Source organism: Cavia porcellus, unplaced genomic scaffold (assembly GCF_034190915.1).
Source record: "Cavia porcellus strain 051 isolate PalLab524CR breed Dunkin Hartley unplaced genomic scaffold, mCavPor4.1 scaffold_33, whole genome shotgun sequence".
Lineage (NCBI taxonomy): Eukaryota > Metazoa > Chordata > Mammalia > Rodentia > Caviidae > Cavia > Cavia porcellus.
In genome coordinates, this window is record NW_026947516.1 from 12,504,663 (window position 1) to 12,524,258 (window position 19,596).

The 19,596-nt window shown below is 36.3% G+C and overlaps 2 protein-coding genes across 5 annotated transcripts in view; one reads left to right on the forward strand and one right to left on the reverse strand.

Annotated features, from left to right (window-relative positions):
• The window catches only part of Arhgap6 (Rho GTPase activating protein 6), a 466,442-nt gene that overhangs the window by 109,420 nt on the left and 337,426 nt on the right, over positions 1-19,596 (reverse strand). The gene's annotated exons all lie outside the window — the stretch shown is intronic.
• Positions 12,312-19,395, forward strand: Amelx (amelogenin X-linked). The gene is given in 7 exon segments (NM_001172869.1): positions 12,312-12,352; positions 13,620-13,684; positions 15,549-15,596; positions 16,814-16,855; positions 16,947-16,991; positions 17,261-17,746; positions 19,238-19,395. Coding segments are annotated over 6 exon segments (681 nt in total). The 5' UTR covers positions 12,312-12,352; positions 13,620-13,630; the 3' UTR covers positions 19,244-19,395.

A 19,596-nucleotide genomic window follows, 5' to 3' on the forward strand; every position in this document is an offset into this window, starting at 1 on the left:
GGGAGTGACTGTCAGAACGACATGCTATGAGACTCACTTGGCTATGGGCTACAAGATGGAGGAAAGGTATCATAATCCAAGGTACTCTGACTGTTTCTAGAAGTGGGAATAAGCAAAAATCACGGTTCTCTTTCAACGTCCAGACACTATAATTTTAACCCAGCAAGACATTTCAGACTGCTTACTTTCAGAATTATAAGTTAATAAATGTGTTCTTTTAAGCCACTAAATTTGTGCTCATTTTTTTAGCACCAACCAGAAGACAGTGTATTTTATCTTCCCAATTTTTGAAGAAGACCAAAGTGGGAAAAAAGAAGCATTTAGTCCTTATAGGTTTTACCTAGCTACCAGATTTCTGGTCTAAAAATATGACTCTTTTCCTCAGAATGAATCTGCCTTTTAATAAGACCTTTGGGCTAGTCGCGTGCTTTCTAACAAGTCCCAGTACTCTGAGCCTTCAGTAATTCTCAGGCTTAAGCATTCATCAGAATCCCAGGGAATCTTGTTAAAACACGCAAATTGCTGGGTTCCATTCCTGGAGGGAAATACATGTATGGATCTGATAACTGCCCTGTAACAAAAGTGTTGCCACAAACCCTGAGAGTGAGCAAAGTGCAGACTACCTTCTAGGGAAATGTCAGTGATGCCTGATAGTGCCGTCGTACATTCACAGATATTAATTTGTGTGCTGCTTCTTTTCCTCCTGGCGTGTTCATGAGTATTGTATCAAACAGTGGTTCTGGCAGTGTGGTCCTGGGACCAGAAGCCTCAGCATATAAACCTCTAGAGATATGATAGCTTGGTAAAAACTGTAAGGGATAAATTCTTCTTGGAGAGATAAGGTGTACTGGCTTCTTACTGCTACTAAAACAAATGTCCACAAATTTATTGGGTTAAAATAACACCAATTTATTATCGCACAGTTCTCAACAGTGGTGCCACTGAAATTTGAAGTTGTACCATTCTTTATCTGGGGGCAATGTATTGTTGGATATCTGCTAGCATTTCTAAACTCAACCCACTAAATATCAGTAGGATACTCATTCCTCAGTTGTGACAAACAAAAATGCCCTCAGGTATTATAAAATATCTGCTCAAGGATATAATCATTCCCAGTGGAGGTCTAATGGCTCATGTGATTTTCATGCATGTTTTTAAGATGACTTTTGAGATTGGAGGTGTAGCTCAGTAGAGAAGAATTAGTCTTTCCAAATAAATGTTTTTCCAAATGTGTTGCTCTCATTCAATTTTATAGCTGATTATGAGACCCAACCCTTATTTCACATCCTAAATATCAGGGTGGGAGAATAGATAAAGGGGAAATCTTATACGTACACTTAAAATCTTGAAAATGTCATTAGAACATGTTTCTCTAAATAAATTAAAGTCATCATGAGTTGAAGAATTCAGTAATATTCTTAACGTATACAAGAGCTAAAAGCAACAGTCTGTAACTGTAATAGTTCCCAGGGAATAAAAAATGAAAAGTTGTGTTTCCGTCTTTACAGGGAGGTCACTGTGTAATGGCAGTGTACATGTAAGCACAATCCAGGTCTCAGTCAAGACTGCAGTCTAACAGGGGAGGATATCAGGTCCTAGAGGATCCAGGTTATGCAAACTAAGGTAGTATGAGAAAATGATTTTTAACAATTGAGGACAACATACTAGTGATTACCTCAATAATTTTATGGTTTTCACTCTGAGTAGAGCAGATCTTAAGAACTAGAGAGGCCCATTGACACTCTTCTTTCAGCTCACTTATTTATAGATGGCTTTACCAGGAGGGCAGGCACCTCCTTCACTGGAGCTCTTCAGACAGAAAAGAAATCATGCTTATACACTGACTTTCTGAAAGTTTGGTGGTTCTGAGATCTATTTGCTTCCTCACCTCTCTTCCATTCCTGAGACTCCCTCAGGTTAACAGGACAGGATCACATTGTGATTGCACACTTGTTTTCATTAACCATGGCATAAATCAAATCTCATGCCTCCTTTCACTGTTGAAGGAGTGTTTATCCACTGTGAAATAATTTTAAAGTTCTTTTAAGTAAAACTCCTTGAGAACTTTTAATATATTCTTATGGTTACACCAGAGAACAGTTCAAATCCAAAACTGAATACTTTTTGAAATATTGACACCATGGTACCAGTCCTTCAGAATGAAGGTAAAAATCATGGCTACAGTTAAAATGATTGCTGCATTTTAATGCATAAGGAATGGATGACTTTTCCCACCAGGTATCCTTTAAACAATAACTTCATTTAAATAACCACTGTGCTTCCTCTCCCTATTCATTCCTTTACTGTTTTCTAAAAGGTATCATAGAGTCTGGCAGTGGTGGCACACACCTGTAATCCCACCACTTGGGAGGCTGAGGTAGGAGGACTGCCTTAAGTTCAAGGCTAGCCTGGGCCACACACATACATACTCCAAAATTTAGGAACTCAGGTCAAAAGTTTAGAGTTTGAGGAACCTTGAAACGGTGGCATCTCGGCAACAGCGTGCTGGATCCAGGCACACACTCCATCTCACACACTGTATTTCAACTCAGTTTTTAGGTGACACTAGATCTGTGGCTCTCAACCAGAGGGGGATTGTGCCTCCACTTTTCTTCAGAGAACAAGTGCCTATTTCTGGAGACACTTCTGCTTCCCTGCAGTGGGGGTGGGGCTGCTGGCATGTAGAAGGCGGAGCCCAAGAATGCTGCTCAGCTTTCCACGACGCAGAATTATCTGGCTCCAAAAGCCAAGAGTCATGGAGGTTCTCAAAAATCTGTATTCAAACCACATACTGTATGACTCAATTGGTATGAAATATTCGGAACAGGAAAATCTGTAGAGATAGAAAGTAGGTTTGTGGTTGTCTGGGGGTAGAGGAAGGAGACATGGGGAGTGACTACTAATGGGTTTGAGATTCTTTTTCAGGTAATAAAAATGTTTAGGAATTATATTACTCCAATGGCTATAGACCATTAATTATGCAGATTTTATTTCCTACTAAATAAGAACTAATACTGTAGAGTGTTTTTGAGAATAAACTCTCGTAACATCATTGAAAATGCAACCCTATCCTTTATGGGAAAGGCTTTAACTGTGTTCCTCACTTTAAAAATTCACTGATGTCCATTTGTTCCTGTAATGTTACCATTCATTTAGGAGTCCTGAGATATTTTTCACTCATTTGCCAGCAAATGCGCCAAAAGTGCAAAAGGACAGGGTGGGAGCCCAGGTCCTTGCCTCTACTCTGGCCCCTCTTGTCATGTGAAGATGGCCAGATCATTTGATCACTTTATCTCAACTTCCTGGTTCTTGACAGGAATCTCAGCTTCCTGGTGAACTCTCTGTAGAAACCCCAGAGAAACAAGGAGGACCAGAACAAATGCTCAGTGCTTCACCACTGCTGCTGGGACTAGAGCTTCTTGCCCTGACACTCCAGATCTGTCTCAGTGTCCCAGCCATTTGCACCATTACCTTTCTACCCGAAACCTTTGCTCCTGTACTTCTGCTTTGCTGTACAACCTAACACTCTGGCGTTTCCCATTTCTGTACCCGCTGTGACTTAGCCCTATGATGGAACAGATTCCATGTTTATCCAAATATTTCGCATTCCCCAAACCCAGACATCCTCCTGCCTTTTCCCAAAGCCTTTGGCTCATGATAAATTATAATTACTTTCCGCAAGGCATTCTACATTTAATTGCTAAGGTCACAGAAACACTGGAAGGTGTCACCTTTTGGATTTCATCTCCTTCTCAGCCCGACCTCACATCATGCCAGCAGCTTCACCACCAGCACACTAAGTCACTTCCACAATGGTCCCTGTCTGCTGGTCTGATAGACACTCAGAAAACTCTTCCCTGCAAATGTTTGTGGAAAACTGACCACACCATTCAAACACACATACTGGGAAACCCCCATGACCAATGCTACTTTTTCCTTTTCTATAGTGTTTCACACATTCTAACATACTGATTGGGTCAATCTGTTGCTCACAGTTGCTTTCTACTAGGTTGTGAGCATGGATTTTTGTTTGTTTTAATCATTGATGTAGTCCTTGAGCCTGGGATATGCCTAGAATAGTGATTAACAAATATCTAAACCTGTAAAATGCTTACAACAGTGGCTGGTACTTATTAGCTTCATCATCATATTTGTCATCATTGACTTTATTACTACAATGGGGTAACACGTGTACTATTCTTCTGTACTTTTGCATTGTTTTTAGGTTTTTGTGAGTATATAATGTAAGGGTTATAAGCTTTTGGGGGATTGGAGCCATTATATGCATGTATATATATATATATATATATATATATATATATATATATATTTCACACACCATAAATTCCACTACTTTAAAGTATACAATTGAACAGCTGTTAGTATATCCTCTAGGTTATTTAAACATCACTTATAATTCCATAACATTTCCATAATCCCCAAAAGAAACCTCACACCTGTAAAGAGTCATCCCCTATATCCTTCTTCTTTGGTCCCTGAGAACAACAAATCTACTTTTTATTTTTGTAGGGTTTTTTCAATTTTAAGAGAAAAAAACCAAGACAATCAAGAAGCAAACAATTAAAAAACAACAACAAAAGTAAAATGACAATAACAGCAACAACAAAAATAATGTCAATATAGGACTTTAAAACAAGATGATAGGAATTTAACAATGGTTATAGTATTGCAAACTGTTAAGGCTACTAGATACAGGCATGCAAGATGGATCAATCAATACAATTGCCCTTTAAACAGTTTCTTTTTAGATCTTATTCACTCTTTCAGTTTTTATAGTAGAGAGACAATTCAGTGTTCACACATGCAAGTCTGATTTATTTCCCTTATGAGTATTGTTTCTAATTGCACCCATTTACCTATAAAAGCCTCGAGTTTATCATTCTTTATGGCTGCTTATTATTCCATTATACAAAAATACCACATCTTTTTTTTAATTCATTCCTCAGTTGATGAGCATTTGAGTTGTTTCCAAGATTTAGCTGTTACAAATTGTGCAGCTATAAACATGGATGCACATATATCGCTGCGGTATTATGTTTCAGTTCTTCTGGGAAAATACGCAGAAGGGGAATAGCTGGGTCAAATGGGACCTCTAATCCTAGGTTTCTGAGTAATCTCTGTACTGATTTCCACAATGGTTGTACCAGTCTACACTCTCACCAACAATGGAGAATGTGGATTTGATATGTGAGCATCTTCTATAAACAGGACCATAAAATATATGGTCTTTTATGTCTGGCTTCTTTTATTTAATGTAATTTTTTCAGATTCTTCCATGTTAGAGCATGTTAGAGAACTTTATTGCATGGGTACTACTCCACTATGGGTATAATGCTATATGTTTATATGTGTCCTAGGCTTTGCACATTGTAGATATTCAACAAATATTTCCTTCTAATGAAATAATTTATGGAATTCTATTAATATAAGCTTAGAAGACAAATATAAGCGCATTCACAGATTTTTGTAAAAGAAATAAAATTAAATAGTGGTTTATTAATTGCATTAAGAACCAAAAGATGAACACATATCAAGCAAGATTTTAAAACTGAAAGTTCGTGATTCTGAATCTACCTTAGCAGTATTCTAGGAAAAATGCTATTCATAATTTGAGTAAATTTGCACCTGACTTACAGAATTCCTAAACAAGCATCCTATAATTCCAACTAAAAATTCCCTATAATAAAATGAGTAAACCTAAATTAATTTCTGGTCATAACTCTCATTTAATTCATGCCTTAGAATTGTATCAGTTTCAGATTTCATCAAAATTCCAAGCTGACATAGTATTTATAATGCGATTTTTCGAACACAGGTTTGAAAATAATTCTTTTTTTAAGAGAAAAAAAGACACAGAAAAGAAAAACAAAAAGCTAGTGAACTCTCTCTCAGACAAGGGACTCTTGTCTAAAACATATAAAGAATTAAAAAAACTCAGACCTTCAAAATTCAAAGATCCAATCCAAAAATGGGCATCTGAGATGAATACGCAATTCTCAGATGAAGAAATGCAAATGGCAAATAAATACATGAAAAAATGCTCATCATCATTGGTCATTAGAGAAATGCAAATTAAAACCACACTGAGATACCATCTCACTCCTGAAAGAATGGCCAGGATCAAGAAAACCAACAACAACAAATGCTGGAGAGGCTGTGGGGAAAAAGGAACTCTCCTGCACTGTTGGTGGGAGTGTAGACTGGTACAGCCTTTGTGGAGATCTGTCTGGAGGTTTCTCAAAAAGTTGGGATTGGAAATCCCATTTATTCCAGCTATTCCACTTCTAGGCATATTCCCAGAAGAACTGAAAGCATCATACCACAGGGATATATGTGCACCTATGTTTATAGCAGCACAATTTGTAATCGCCAGATCTTGGAAACAACCCAAGTGTCCATCAACTGAGGAATGGATAAAAAAGTTGTGGTATTTCTATACAATGGAGTATTATTCAGCTATAAAGAAGGATCGCATTGAGATATTTATCAATAAATGGGCGCAGCTTGAGACCATACTCATAAGTGAAATAAATCAATCTCGCATGTATGAATACCGAATAGTTTCCCTAATGTAAGTAATGATTCAAATATATAAAAATATGTGATAATCATGATTCCCCATTATGTGGCCTTGAAGCCTTATAAAATTTTCACTTATTAATTAGAAAGGCTTTACTCTGGGCTTTTTGATATGGAAATATTTGAAGCTATAGTATATGAAGTTTTATCCAAATATTTTAAGGAAAAAGACAGACACTATGGTAACTACTATTCTTTAAAAAAAATTATTTAGCTATTTCTTATGTTTATTTTAATTAAGGGAAAAACTTAAAAAATTAGGATATATAGTAGTAACTCTTTTTGATCTCCTATTAACTTGTTTTGAAGTCCTGTAATACTCCCAAGATCTTGTTTTGACTGATTAGACTCTGTTCCATTCTGTGCGATAGTAGCAAGTTTGAAGGTATAGGCAACTAATTTGAAGGCAATAAGATTCACAAAGATGCCCATTCTGGTTTGACTATTGTCTCCTTTGGAAGTCCTGTAATGTTCACAATGCCTAAGTTTTATTGGTCTTGTTCTCCACTGTTTTGTCCGGCTTTATAATATCTAATGAGATGGACAATTCCTTTTAAGGAAACAAGAGACAATGTTGATAACCATTGTTGATGACCTTGTACTGTGTTCTACATCATGTGCTATGTCTATCCTTGGTTTGGACTTACAGCTTTGTTTTGCCATATTTGACTTTATTCTCTCCCCCCCAAGAGAGTAATGAGAACTGAGGAGTAATAAAATCCAAAATGTATAAATTTTGTTATAAAAAAGAAAGGGAGGGGAAAAAAAAAAGAGCTCTAACGGATATAACAACAAGTGTGTTTAGGGATGTTAAATAGCTGACTATATTAATGTTTTTGGATCATTGAACACAGCTGTTTGCAGTCTCTCCGTTTGAATGTCTACTTTGTATTCTTTGATACTGTGATTTGAGCAACTATTTCCAAGATGATATTATGTAATCTATTAACAGGTGATTTCTTACTGTTATGTTTTTTTTTGTAGTTATGTATTATGTGTAACCTTACACTGCTTTGTTCTGTTTTGTGTTTTTCTCTTTTTCCTCTTAAATAAAAAAAAAAAAAAGAAAAACAAAAAGCAAAAGAGACAAAACAACAAAAAATCCCAAATAAATAACAATATAGGTTTACAAAACAAAATGATAGGAATTTAACAATGGTTGTAATATTGCATATTGTTGCCTTCAGAAAGTTTGTTTAGATTAACAGATATAGACATGTAAAGCTGATCTAATCATGAGTATTAGCTGTTCTTTTCCAAAAATTAATACAATTAGTAGTACAGTCATGTTAGTTATCATATATATATATATATATATATATATAATACACACAAATTTATGTCTTTTTCCTTTCTCCTTTCTTCTTTCTTTCTTTCCCCCATCCCAGTTACTTTTCCTCTTTGAGCCATTTCTTAACCTTACATAAAAATTTTGGGACATATTTACACTAGGGATACAATACCATATTTACACAAGTGAGTTTGATTTATTTCACTTATGAATATGGTCTCAAGTCGCATCCATGTGTTTATAAAAGCCTCCATGCAATCTGTGAAAATAATTCTTAACTGTTTATTATTAAATATTATATAGTTTTAAGAAGTCATGAAGAAGATACCAATTGGCAAACCACGTGGGCCTCTGTCTGTGTTAGAAGGGTCATTAGTAGAAACTACACTTGCAGTGGGGACCAGGAATGGGAAAAAAATTGACATTGCTGGTCCTACATGGTTTCTTTCCCCTGTAGAATTTCACACCATATGAAAATGGTACTTTGACATTTTCCTCAAAAGGTAAGATAAGAGTAATGTTACTAAAGTGTGCAGCAATGTAAGATTTTTCTAACCAAGAACAATAGAAAAAAACATATATATCACATACATGAAAGAAATATTTATAGCATTTTGGCAATATTTCTTTGTTTCCTTGAAATTTGTCCCTTCCTACAGCAATTACTACTAAAATTAATATACTGAAGATCATTACAATTAAGAGCAAAACCACATGCTGAATACCATTAGTGGCACAGTCACCATGTTGACTGTGTTCCCATTTTCCAGACATCATGGTAAGTACATAAGAGGGTCAAGTATATGGGTTCAAGTCAGGCATCATGTCAGAGGCCTAACCGTGATTCTTTCCTAGCCTGTCTTTTGCTAAAGATCAAGTTCTCTCTCCCACAGTATATTGCCTTTATTTAGAAACTACTCATCTGTATGTCTCGTAGACCCCAGTAGTAAAATATAGCTTACTTTGTTGCATTTTGTCCAATAAACACAAATTACAATGCTTGTTTTTACATTACAGTGCTATCTTTGTTAACATAGATGTAACATTTTCACTCCCGACAGTTACCAGTTAATTATAACCCAAACAACACCCTATCCATCTGCATATAATTTCCTTTATTAAAACTTGCTCCACCAGATATTTAGCAAATGCCTACAGACCTTTCAAATTACAAGTTAGTTGAATTCTTTCTGTGAATGCTTATGTTATTAAGATATTATCTACTTGTGTTATAAAAGACTTTTCTCACTTAAAAAGAAGATTGTGCATTAATGGTCTCATAATTTATTTTCAACTTTTAGTCTCCTTAGGAATGCACATTAAATAAGCTCGGGGTTTATGGAAGATCTAGCACTACCACCTATTAATCAGTCTCACTGAACGCAAATAAGAAATATCATGATTGCATTCACAGATTTTTGTAAAAGAAATAAAATTAAATATTGGTTTATTTAGTAAGAGACTAGCAGGAATTAGTTGCTTAGATACTACAATTATTCCAGAGACTATTAGGGATGAGTTGCTTAGATACTACAATTAATGTTTTGGTTAATTCCTACCTAAAAGGAAAGAAAAGGGAGAGAGAGAGAGAAAAGATTTTAGATAAAGGGACCTAGGCTATCCATCTTAACTATTTAAATGGTCCATCTCAATTACTGTAGGGTTTCTTTGTCTATGCAGAATCCACATCAACTAAGAACATTTTCTTATTTTCATAATGTCATGAGTAATTTTTCCACATTTTCATCAATTAAAAGCCCAATACTCACCTTGCCTGAGATTTTTTCAGGTACACAAGCACTCCTAAGGAAGTATAAGACACAGTGCCTGACTTCCAAGGGTTGAGATATGGCCAGAGTCTAAATTTTTATCAGCATCAATTACTGATAAAGTGTCTAAGTTCAGAGGAGATTATAGCTCCAATTCTGCCCTATCAGAAACCGTCCTAGAGTATGATTTTTTTCTTAAAAGTAAATGTCAACAGAAGAAACATTGAAAAACAGACTCCAGCTCCAGTTACTTAAGGATACTTACTCTTGAAATTATTCCCGAATATTGGACAATTGTGAACTTATTTTAAGTTATCAAGAGATGAACTATTACAGATAAGAAAAGTTAGTTAGCTCAAAATGTCTGACTTATCCAAACATCACCCTTATCTTCTGAATATGCTGAGACCCAGGAAGTAAGGGAGGGGAAGGAAAAATTATAAGCCAAAAAAACAAACAAACAAAAAAAAAACACCCAGCAGTTAAGACCTGGTGCCAGAAAGCTGAAATTCCTGTGCATTTCTCACAGTGAGCCCAGTGGGAAGGCCTTATGGATTTAGAGCACTGCTTTACTTGCAGTCAACAAGCTTGGGCATATGGTTTTTCAGCACACTGTAAATTAGAAGCAGCAAATTAAAAGGGGAAAATGTGCTAGCATAAGCATCCTAGGAGCACCAAAACATGATGGACTGCAAGTCAAGAAAAAGAATAACTACAAAAAATTGGCAAAAGCACTCAAATGAACAGTATAGTAACTACCTAACTGCAAGGTTACAGGAATTGAAGTTACTAAGGAAACATCGTGTTAAGCACTGTGACTCTCATTCATGAAAGGTGACAAAATGTAATGAGACAAGTTTTATAAAACTACAAGGCCAAAAGTAATAAATCAATGACTTCATTAATAAGGATTACCCAGAATTTTGCAGAAGAAAACTATATTCTCAATCTTTTCAGGCACTCCAATATATGTGATTACATAAAATGGGGACAAAGGTTGAAAGACAATGTAGTGTGATATACATATTCCTTCTTCTCCTTTTTATTTTCCTTATCTTTTTGTACACCTCTGATAATTCTCCTGAACTTCATTTTGCAACTTCCTTTAGAGAGAACCCGTCTTATCTTTGATATATGATTCATAAATAAATATATTCATGGGCCCGTTTGAGTTTTAGAACCACATTCTATGCTGGTTCTAAAGTTCATGCATGCATAGATTTTGCCTCTTATAGCCTACTGCTTTCTTCACTGCATCCTCTCTTTCCAGATTGAGAAATTTGCCTTTTTTCACAATTATTATTCATTCCTGATAATTCATCCTCAAAGATCAATTTATATCTTATTTATTGGCATTCTTTAAACATTTGCTATTTGCCAGCAGATGGGAGGGGGCAAGAAACATCTTTAAATTTCCTGAGACAGCTCCCATTTATGTTTCACATTAATTCTCTTAGGTAAGTCCTGTTGTGATCCTAATCTTACAGAAGAGGAAACCGAGGCTCAGACAAGCTAAGCAACTTATCAAAGTCCTTTTAACCTGTGTTGAAGCTGGAATCGGGACCATGTGAGTCTCAGCTCTATCTCTTCACAATTACTACATTGCTTTCACAGATATTTTCTCCTTAAATTTCATTCACTTAGTGTGAGGAATCCATAGACAAACGTATGCATTTGTACAAACTTTATCAATGACTTAATTATTAAAGAGATCCAGTTATAATACCAATTGTATCTGAGTATATATTTAGCATCTCCTTTGGTGATTTAATATTAATGCACAACTCATAAGTTACCTCCCGTCATTAGCTACAAGTTTGCTTTTCTACTGATCTGATTCTAAAATAAAGGAAGATTCATTTGTTTTACTAAGGTAGAGAAGTAAGACATCTTAATTAACAAGTGTTGCTGAAAGCATGAAGAAAATTTGTGCAACTTGACATGTGACATATACATTGCTCTGTCCTTCAGGTGGTCAGTAAAATTTTGCTACAGTAATAAACCTGAGTTCATGATTCCTTGCATGGCAGATGGGCTGGTTAGCATGGAATCAAGAAGAAAGAACCTTGTCCCCTCTTTTGGTGAACATTGAAGTGATGATAAAGAAGCAGCCACAGAGAACAGTGGAAGGCAAGGCAGAAGACGAGTAATGATGAAATCATGGTGGGTCAAGCCACACTGGGGAGTGCTTTTGCTTTTCTCATTAGAATGGGAATTTGAATCAATGTATCTTAATCTGAAACAGGCTGGAGAACCCTAGTGGGCATTATGGTAACAGGAGAATCTCAACCACATGCGTTATTTTTTGTACAGAAAGATGTTGTTCGCTAGAACTGAGAAATAGACAATGGCACAGCAACTGTTCAAAAATAAATTTGAATATATCAGCATGGGCAGCTAAATAATTTGCTGACTTCAAAACAGCCAGGTGAATTTTGCCTCCTAAACCTATTATTGCCCATAATGAAAGAGTCTATATACACTAATCACTACATACAGTTTAAAGGTTGATCATAGCTTCTAAAACTTCATGATACAGAGATTTTTAGCTCTACTCAACACATTTTCCTTTCTGAAACCTGATTGGTTGTTCTAGGTGCCGTGAATCATATATATTGGGCTCCCAGTTGGAAGAAATCTACAGGATCAAGCATCCCTGAGTTTCAGATAGAAACTTAGAAAACCTGAAAAGGTATGTGGATTTTATTCGTAATTTGGTATCCTTTCTATTGTGCTTACTTCTTCCTCTGATTTCATGTTTAAAATATGCAAATATATTCCATATTTCTAGTTTTTTATGCTACCAACAGTTACTTTTTCAGTCATGCCATAATTAATTTAGATTCTGGTTTCTTTATTGAATTGTTTCACTGTTAATGCAGTAAAGTGTTTGTCTGTATTTTTAAAACAATTTTAGTTTAAGAATTGCAAAACTCTCTTTGATCCAAATTTCATGACAAAATATTTAATTGCTTATCAATTAAGATAAAATAATGCTTAAAATGCTGCGATGCACTTCTTTAAAAAGCATTTTATTAGTTATGTCAAATGGAACTAGCAACAAAATGTGTTTTCTTATTAACTCAACCTTTTACCAAGACAGATTTAGGAGGTAGAAAGCTTCAGTGTCCTTTTTGTAGTCAGCATTATTAATGTGACTTTTACTTCTTATGTAAAATTAAAGGTCTTTCTTCTGATAGCTTTGCAAGTCAGTTAGTGATGTGTGTGACAAAACAATGTATATTTTAGAATGGCCTCTTTTACGTCACGTCCTAAGGGCCTTAATTGTAGAATAATTGCAGTGTACTGTCAAACAAAATAAAATTGTTATTAGCTGAAGATGGAATCTCTTAGGTAAAAATCATTCAAAATCCATTAAAGAACCACAGAATGCTAGCACTTTCCACTTCTTTTGGTTTAGCTCTATCTTTTGCTGTAGATGGCAAGATCTGGAACAAACTTCACTCCCTGCTTACTCTATTTTGTCAAATTACTTCATATCCTTTCTCAAATAAGTCTTTGTTTTTTAACAGTGGTAATGTCCAAGTGCACTTTACAAAGTAGCATTCTGTCTTTTTGTTTTAAAAGTGTAAAATACTGTACACTTTGATGATCTCTCTAACTTTAAAGTCAACTCTGTTCTTTCAATCAATATAAATGCCACTAGCTCCTCTGATGCTACTGGCTGCACAGTAAAGACAATAAGTAATGATAGATTGTTCATCTCTCTAGAACTTGTTTAGCTCTCAACCTAATTTCAAAGCATATTTATCACTATTCTGATTCAACAAACAATTATATAGACTAAGAAATCACATATGAATGAAGTCACCTCACAAAGAATTGTCCTAATTCTTTATTAACAGCATAGTAATATAGAGTGTGTAAATTTTATGGAACATTAATTATGTCCATGCTTGCGAAGACATAAGAAAAGCAGGTGTTGATTTACATTTCAGAACCATCAGAAATGGGAACCTGGATTTTGTTTGCCTGCCTCTTGGGAGCAGCCTTTGCTATGCCTGTGAGTAAAATATCCCTTGCATACAGCTGTCTGATTTCATAAGACTGAAAATTAAAATCTACCCTATGGCTAGTAAACTTCAAGTTTTAAAGCAATACAAGTTCAGAAGTCCTCAAATATCTCTGTATTGAAGATACACTTAAAAGTTTATTTTTAAAAAAATGGATTCTTGACTACCTCCAGTAAAGGTTCTGATTCGGTACCTGCAGGGTGGGGTCCATGACACTGTATTTTAGCAAGTTTCTCCAGGAATTCCGACTGAAAGAAATAGCTTGCAAATATCACTGGCTATCTCTGTATAGAATAATCCTTTGAAGGAGTCCTTGAAAACCTTCCAGAGAAAGCACTTAGTCAGCCTTAGGCAAATCTTGTAAAAATCCAATTTCTTACAAGTTTCAAATCTCTCAATCCCCTTCAAATACCACTGCTGTTACCCTGTAGTGAGTATGATTTCTGTTAGGAATTTTCTTCTTGAACCATCGCTCCATTCTCAGAGGCCCTATCTCCTTGGGTGTATCTGCTATGCATGCAGTTTGGCTTTTGTGTGGTTACCCACAATTCTGCCTATGACCAGAACACATCTGACATACTTCACATTCAAATGTATCAAAGAACAGGAATTCTGAACCACTCTGTAGATAGAGTTACATGAAAGCAGTGCTTTTGGGTGGCATATAGAGCAGTTGATGCAAGCAGAAACCAGTTAGCTTGCATATTTTCCTCCATTCTTCCTGTCATCCATAAGACCAAGATTCTGTGCTGTGCCTTCCTGAAACCCTGCATTGTGGCAACTCCCCAGAGCCCTGAGGGATCCCTACATTACAAATTCGGCTCTTTTCCACTCCACACTTCAACACTCCCAAACTCAGAGTGCTTATGTTCTGACAGTTTCACACTCAGATGAGAGTGAATGAATTCTCTTACAAAATATGAGCATTTTAAAGAAGAGAACAGAGTCAATTCTTAATTAGCCTCCTATCTTAGGGTGACCTGCTGCCTCAGGGTGGCCATCTCATCTCTCCAGGCCCATCCAGAATTCCACAAGGCAGGCATCAGTCCCTTGGCTCCCACTTTGGAAAGGACAGACAGTCTTGGTTTAGAAAATTATTCGAGTTCTTTTTGTTTCTGAATTTGTAAGATCCTGCCATAAATACATTGACAGAATAATAAAATGGATTGGTCTAACCTTCATGAATCAACCCTTTCTTTGTCCAGAGGAGGAATTTAGAATGTTTCCATTTTACTCCAGCCATCTTGTTCTCAAATTCATCAATAATTCCCACCTAATTGCTCCTTTTGTCAGTGCAGATGTGTTATTTTATTTGCCTACTAATTATGACAAATCCCTTTGATACTTAAGGCATTTAATCTGCTGCTCTATAAAGGATCTTTTGTGAGAAAATTATTTTTCTGTTTAATTTTTAATAATATGCCATAAAAACATACCTCCCTCCCAACATGGAGAGAGTCTCATCAACAAGTAATCTGGTCAATGGGACAGGAAAGGATACCTTGGCAACATGAGGTGGATGGGATTGTCTCAAGTGTCACTAGAAAAAGGAATGTATGCTGGCTTCTACTTCCAAGACTTCTACCATGATACTGTTACCTCTGGGAGAGTAATTTAGCTGTTTGAAATCCATCCAAAATAAGAAGGCCCTTTTTACACAGCATGCCTATTTAAATTAAAACTAGTCCTCAAATATATTCTGTACTGTATAGATTTTTAAAAACAGCTTTAGTTTCCTATAATGTGAACAATTGCATATTGACTTAATCTCTTCCTCTCTTTCCCTCTTTTTTGTCTCTCTCTCTTTTTCTCTCTTCCCTCTCTGCTTCTATTCTTTACTCCTTCCTATAAAAGCTACCACCTCATCCTGGGCACCCGGGCTATATCAACTTCAGCTATGAGGTAATTTTTCTGTTTACTAATTTTAATCATTGTTTGAACTAACAATCCCCTGTGAAAGACTAGTATGTTGATTCTTCATGCAAGATGTTTCTCAAACAGTTCCACATGTTCAGTTCCACCATCAGATTCCCAGCTAAAGCCCTGACAGATGGCCTCCAGCCTGCACTGTCCCAGTACCCTCCAACCTGGCCACTGTAAATCAGTCTCTTAAATATGTCTATAGCTGTATACATCATGAAGGGATGCTCCATGGCATTCAGGGAGGCTCCACGGTAGGGTAATAAGTGAATTCTGAATAGCCTTGTTTTATTTCAGTCCATTAAGTGTGAGGATTAGGTAGAACGCTTTTAAAGATCTTTTCCAGCTCAGACATTTGTGTTGTAAGTTGTTCACACTCTTATGTGAGTCTCTCACTGGCTTACGGAAAGATCAGTGGCTAAGTCTCACAGAAGAGACTCTTCAGATTGAGGGAAAGCATGAGCTTTGGAAATTGGGTTGAGGTTCTCCTCAACCCTATATTAATCATGACACCTTGGGCAAATCATTTTTTCTCTCTGGAAATTAAGAAATTCTGGAGAAGGGAAATAATGATCAAAAGATTGCTTGGAGAGTAAAATAGTTAAGAAAAACATGAAAATAACTTGATAGCAAGGTTGATAATTTTTTAGTGTATTGTTTAAATATCCTGCTAATGTCAGAAGTACAGCCAAAGGTTAACCAAGTATATAGTGCTCAGAAAGGGATCGAACTCTCATGTGTCTCCCAAATTTGGGTAACAATTTATGAGTCTGATCATTCATACAGACTAAAGAAAAAAATGTTAGTAAGATTTGAGGCAAGATTTTAAAAGGTTGACATATATGAATAGTAAATCTTTGTCTCAAGGATGAGGGGCAGTGTTTCTACCTCTTTTTTCCCCAGTGTGGTAACAAGGAAAAAATTTTGATTAATATTATATCATATAATTTTTGATTGTTTGTTTTGCTTTTGCAGTGAAGAGCAGGGATTGTAAGATTAAACAGAATCACTACTTTTGCAACCTCAGTCAAGTTATGGAGCCTCTTTAACTCTTCATGGACTTATCTATGAAAATGAGGGTGATGATACTTGCCTTAGTGTATGCAAGAAAACATGAAAAGTGTATGTGATACATGTAACACAGTGCCTGACACCTAGGGAGAACACAACAAATATTTACCTTCTTCTTTCTTTTGTAGAAGTCACATTCTAACGCTATCAATATTGACAGGACTGCATTAGTGAGTCTATATTTCATACTGCATTAGTGAGTTTATATGTTGGGTGAAACTCAATGAAACCAAATCCATTCTAATGTCTCTTTCTCTTAAGGTGCTTACTCCTTTGAAGTGGTACCAGAGCATGATAAGGCAGCCGGTATGTAGACATTTTGTTCTTTATTCCCTTAACATGTTAGGCATACATTTAAATTCCCTTATTAAATGAAATATAATGTATAGTCCCCATACAGCAGACACTAATGGGAATTTTAGCTTGTAAAATGTCATATATATACAGTTAGAAATTCCTGCAAAGGAAAATGACTAGAATATTCATATGCCCATAATGACAAAGAAAACACTGCTACTTCTCCAGTTGGAAGTCAACTGAGCCAATGGTAAACCTGACTCTCTGTTTCTCACCAGTATCCTTCCTATGGTTACGAACCCATGGGTGGATGGCTGCACCACCAAGTCATCCCCGTGCTGTCTCAACAGCATCCCCCGAGTCACACCACCCTTCCGCCTCATCACCACATCCCAGTGGGGCCAGCTCAGCAGCCCGTGGTCCCCCAGCAACCACTGATGCCAGTTCCTGGCCACCACTCCATGACTCCAAACCAACACCACCAGCCTAACCTCCCACCAACCTCCCAGCAGCCCTTCCAGCAACCCTTCCCCACCCAACCTGTTCAGCCACAGCACCACCAGCCCATTCAGCCCATTCAACCCATCCAGCCTATCCAGCCCATCCAGCCCATCCAGCCCCAGTCACCACTGCACCCCATTCAGCCCCTGCCACCACAGCAAGCTCTGCCTCCAATGTTCTCCATGCAGCCCATTGCCCCCCTTCTTCCTGATTTGCCTCTGGAAGCTTGGCCAGCAACAGACAAGACCAAGCGGGAAGAAGTGGTGAGTATACCTTGAAGCCATTAAAAGGCAAATCTTGGGGAAATGGTACAGCAGAATTGGATCCATAATCCTAAATTCACAAATAACTCAGGACCTACAGTTGCATAGCTACAGGGCTGTGACTTTCTTAGGTCCATGCATGTACTGCAATTTTATGTGACAAATGCATTTATGTATCTGGCTTGGTAATTAAGGCCAGTTTTGATATGTATGGGTTCTAACTTGACAATTGTTGAATTCCTATCAAAATCTAAACTACAGAAACTCATTAACTGTTGAATAATAGTGAAAAGGAATGTCAACTTTTATGTTCCAAAATTTGACTAGATAAACTAAAATTCCTGTAAGGATTTAAAAAAGAGTACCTATTGAGAGTAAAAGGGCAAATATTTGAAAAACTATAACGGCAAATAGGAAATCTCTTTACACACCTAAAGAAAGATTAACTGTTTAAACTGGTTATTTAACTTGAAGAGAACTAAAATAGAATGTTAGATTCCTTTTCAGTGCTGAGTCCTTCTAGATTTAAGCTTTTAGCCAAGAAGTTAGCACAATTAAGTACTAAATCCTCTTTCATTATGGGTAGCTCTTCCAAACAATTGGGAATAGTCAAAAAATGACCTTGCATTTGAGAATGTGTAATTCCAGTTTATAAATACTAATGATGGTTTTGCTACTGAGAAACAGAGAAGAGTGATTTGGCAATAACCTGGATGGGGAGCCAGAACATCTGGGTTCCAGTTCTGGTTTTGCCTTCAAAGAGGAGGTAGACGGTAAAAATGGCTTCAAATTTATGGGTTTACTCACTTCGTTAAACTAAAGAAGTGACTAAATCAGCTAATTTTTAAAAACTTTTGCCCAACTAGAGATGTCATAGTCTCCTAGCAGGAAGTAATATATAGCAGTCATGACTTCACATTTGTGAGCAATTTATAGAGAAGATGAGTTAGAATTTTAAAAAACTGATTGGGATGAAATAATATGGTGGCTATCACTGATCATTCTAACATAAGGTACATACTCTGTTTCCATAGAAAATACATTTTTTACTTCTTTATTAATAATTGACATCATAGACTTTCTAAGTACACTTATTTTCCCAATGCCATGTATGCAAAGGTAATTTTGGACAGATAATTTGAACTCCTTAAAATTTAATTTCATCTTCTTTAAAATTAGAGTATAACTACTGATAGTTTGAGTTATTTTATGGAAAGTGGAATAAAATGATGAGCTCAGAGCCTGGAAGGCAGGAAGAACTCAGGGAGAGGTAGCAATTGTTAATTTATTATTAAATGATACACTTTAAGTATCCTGAAGGTAGGAACTTAATGTCTAATGACATAAGAAAGACAGTTTAGAAGTAATAGAGTTCAACTCAGTGGTTGTACATTGTTTTGACAAGACTGAAGCCACATGGGTTATTGTAAACAATACTCACTGAGAATGTTTGTAAATTATTTTAATTGTTCCTTTTGCTATTTTTTTCAGGATTAAAAATCAGAAAATGAGAGAACTGAAGTAGATATTTCAGTTGCTTTTAGGAATGACACAAGAACACAATGATTTGTGCCTGCAATCATTTTATTTAGCAAGTTCTGTAACTAAAAATAAGTATCAATAGCAGACAATAAAATGTTTTAAAAATCATTCATGTCTTTGTGTTGAATTAAACTTAATTTTTTGTGCTACTGAGGATTGACCCAGGGCCTTCGCACTGAGCTACATCCCCAGCCCTTTTTGGTTTTTAATCTTGAGACAGGGTCTTGCTAAGTCGCTAAGTTGCCCAGGTTGGGATCAAACTTGCGATTCCCCTGCCTCAGCCTCCCAAAGCGCTGGGATGACAGGCA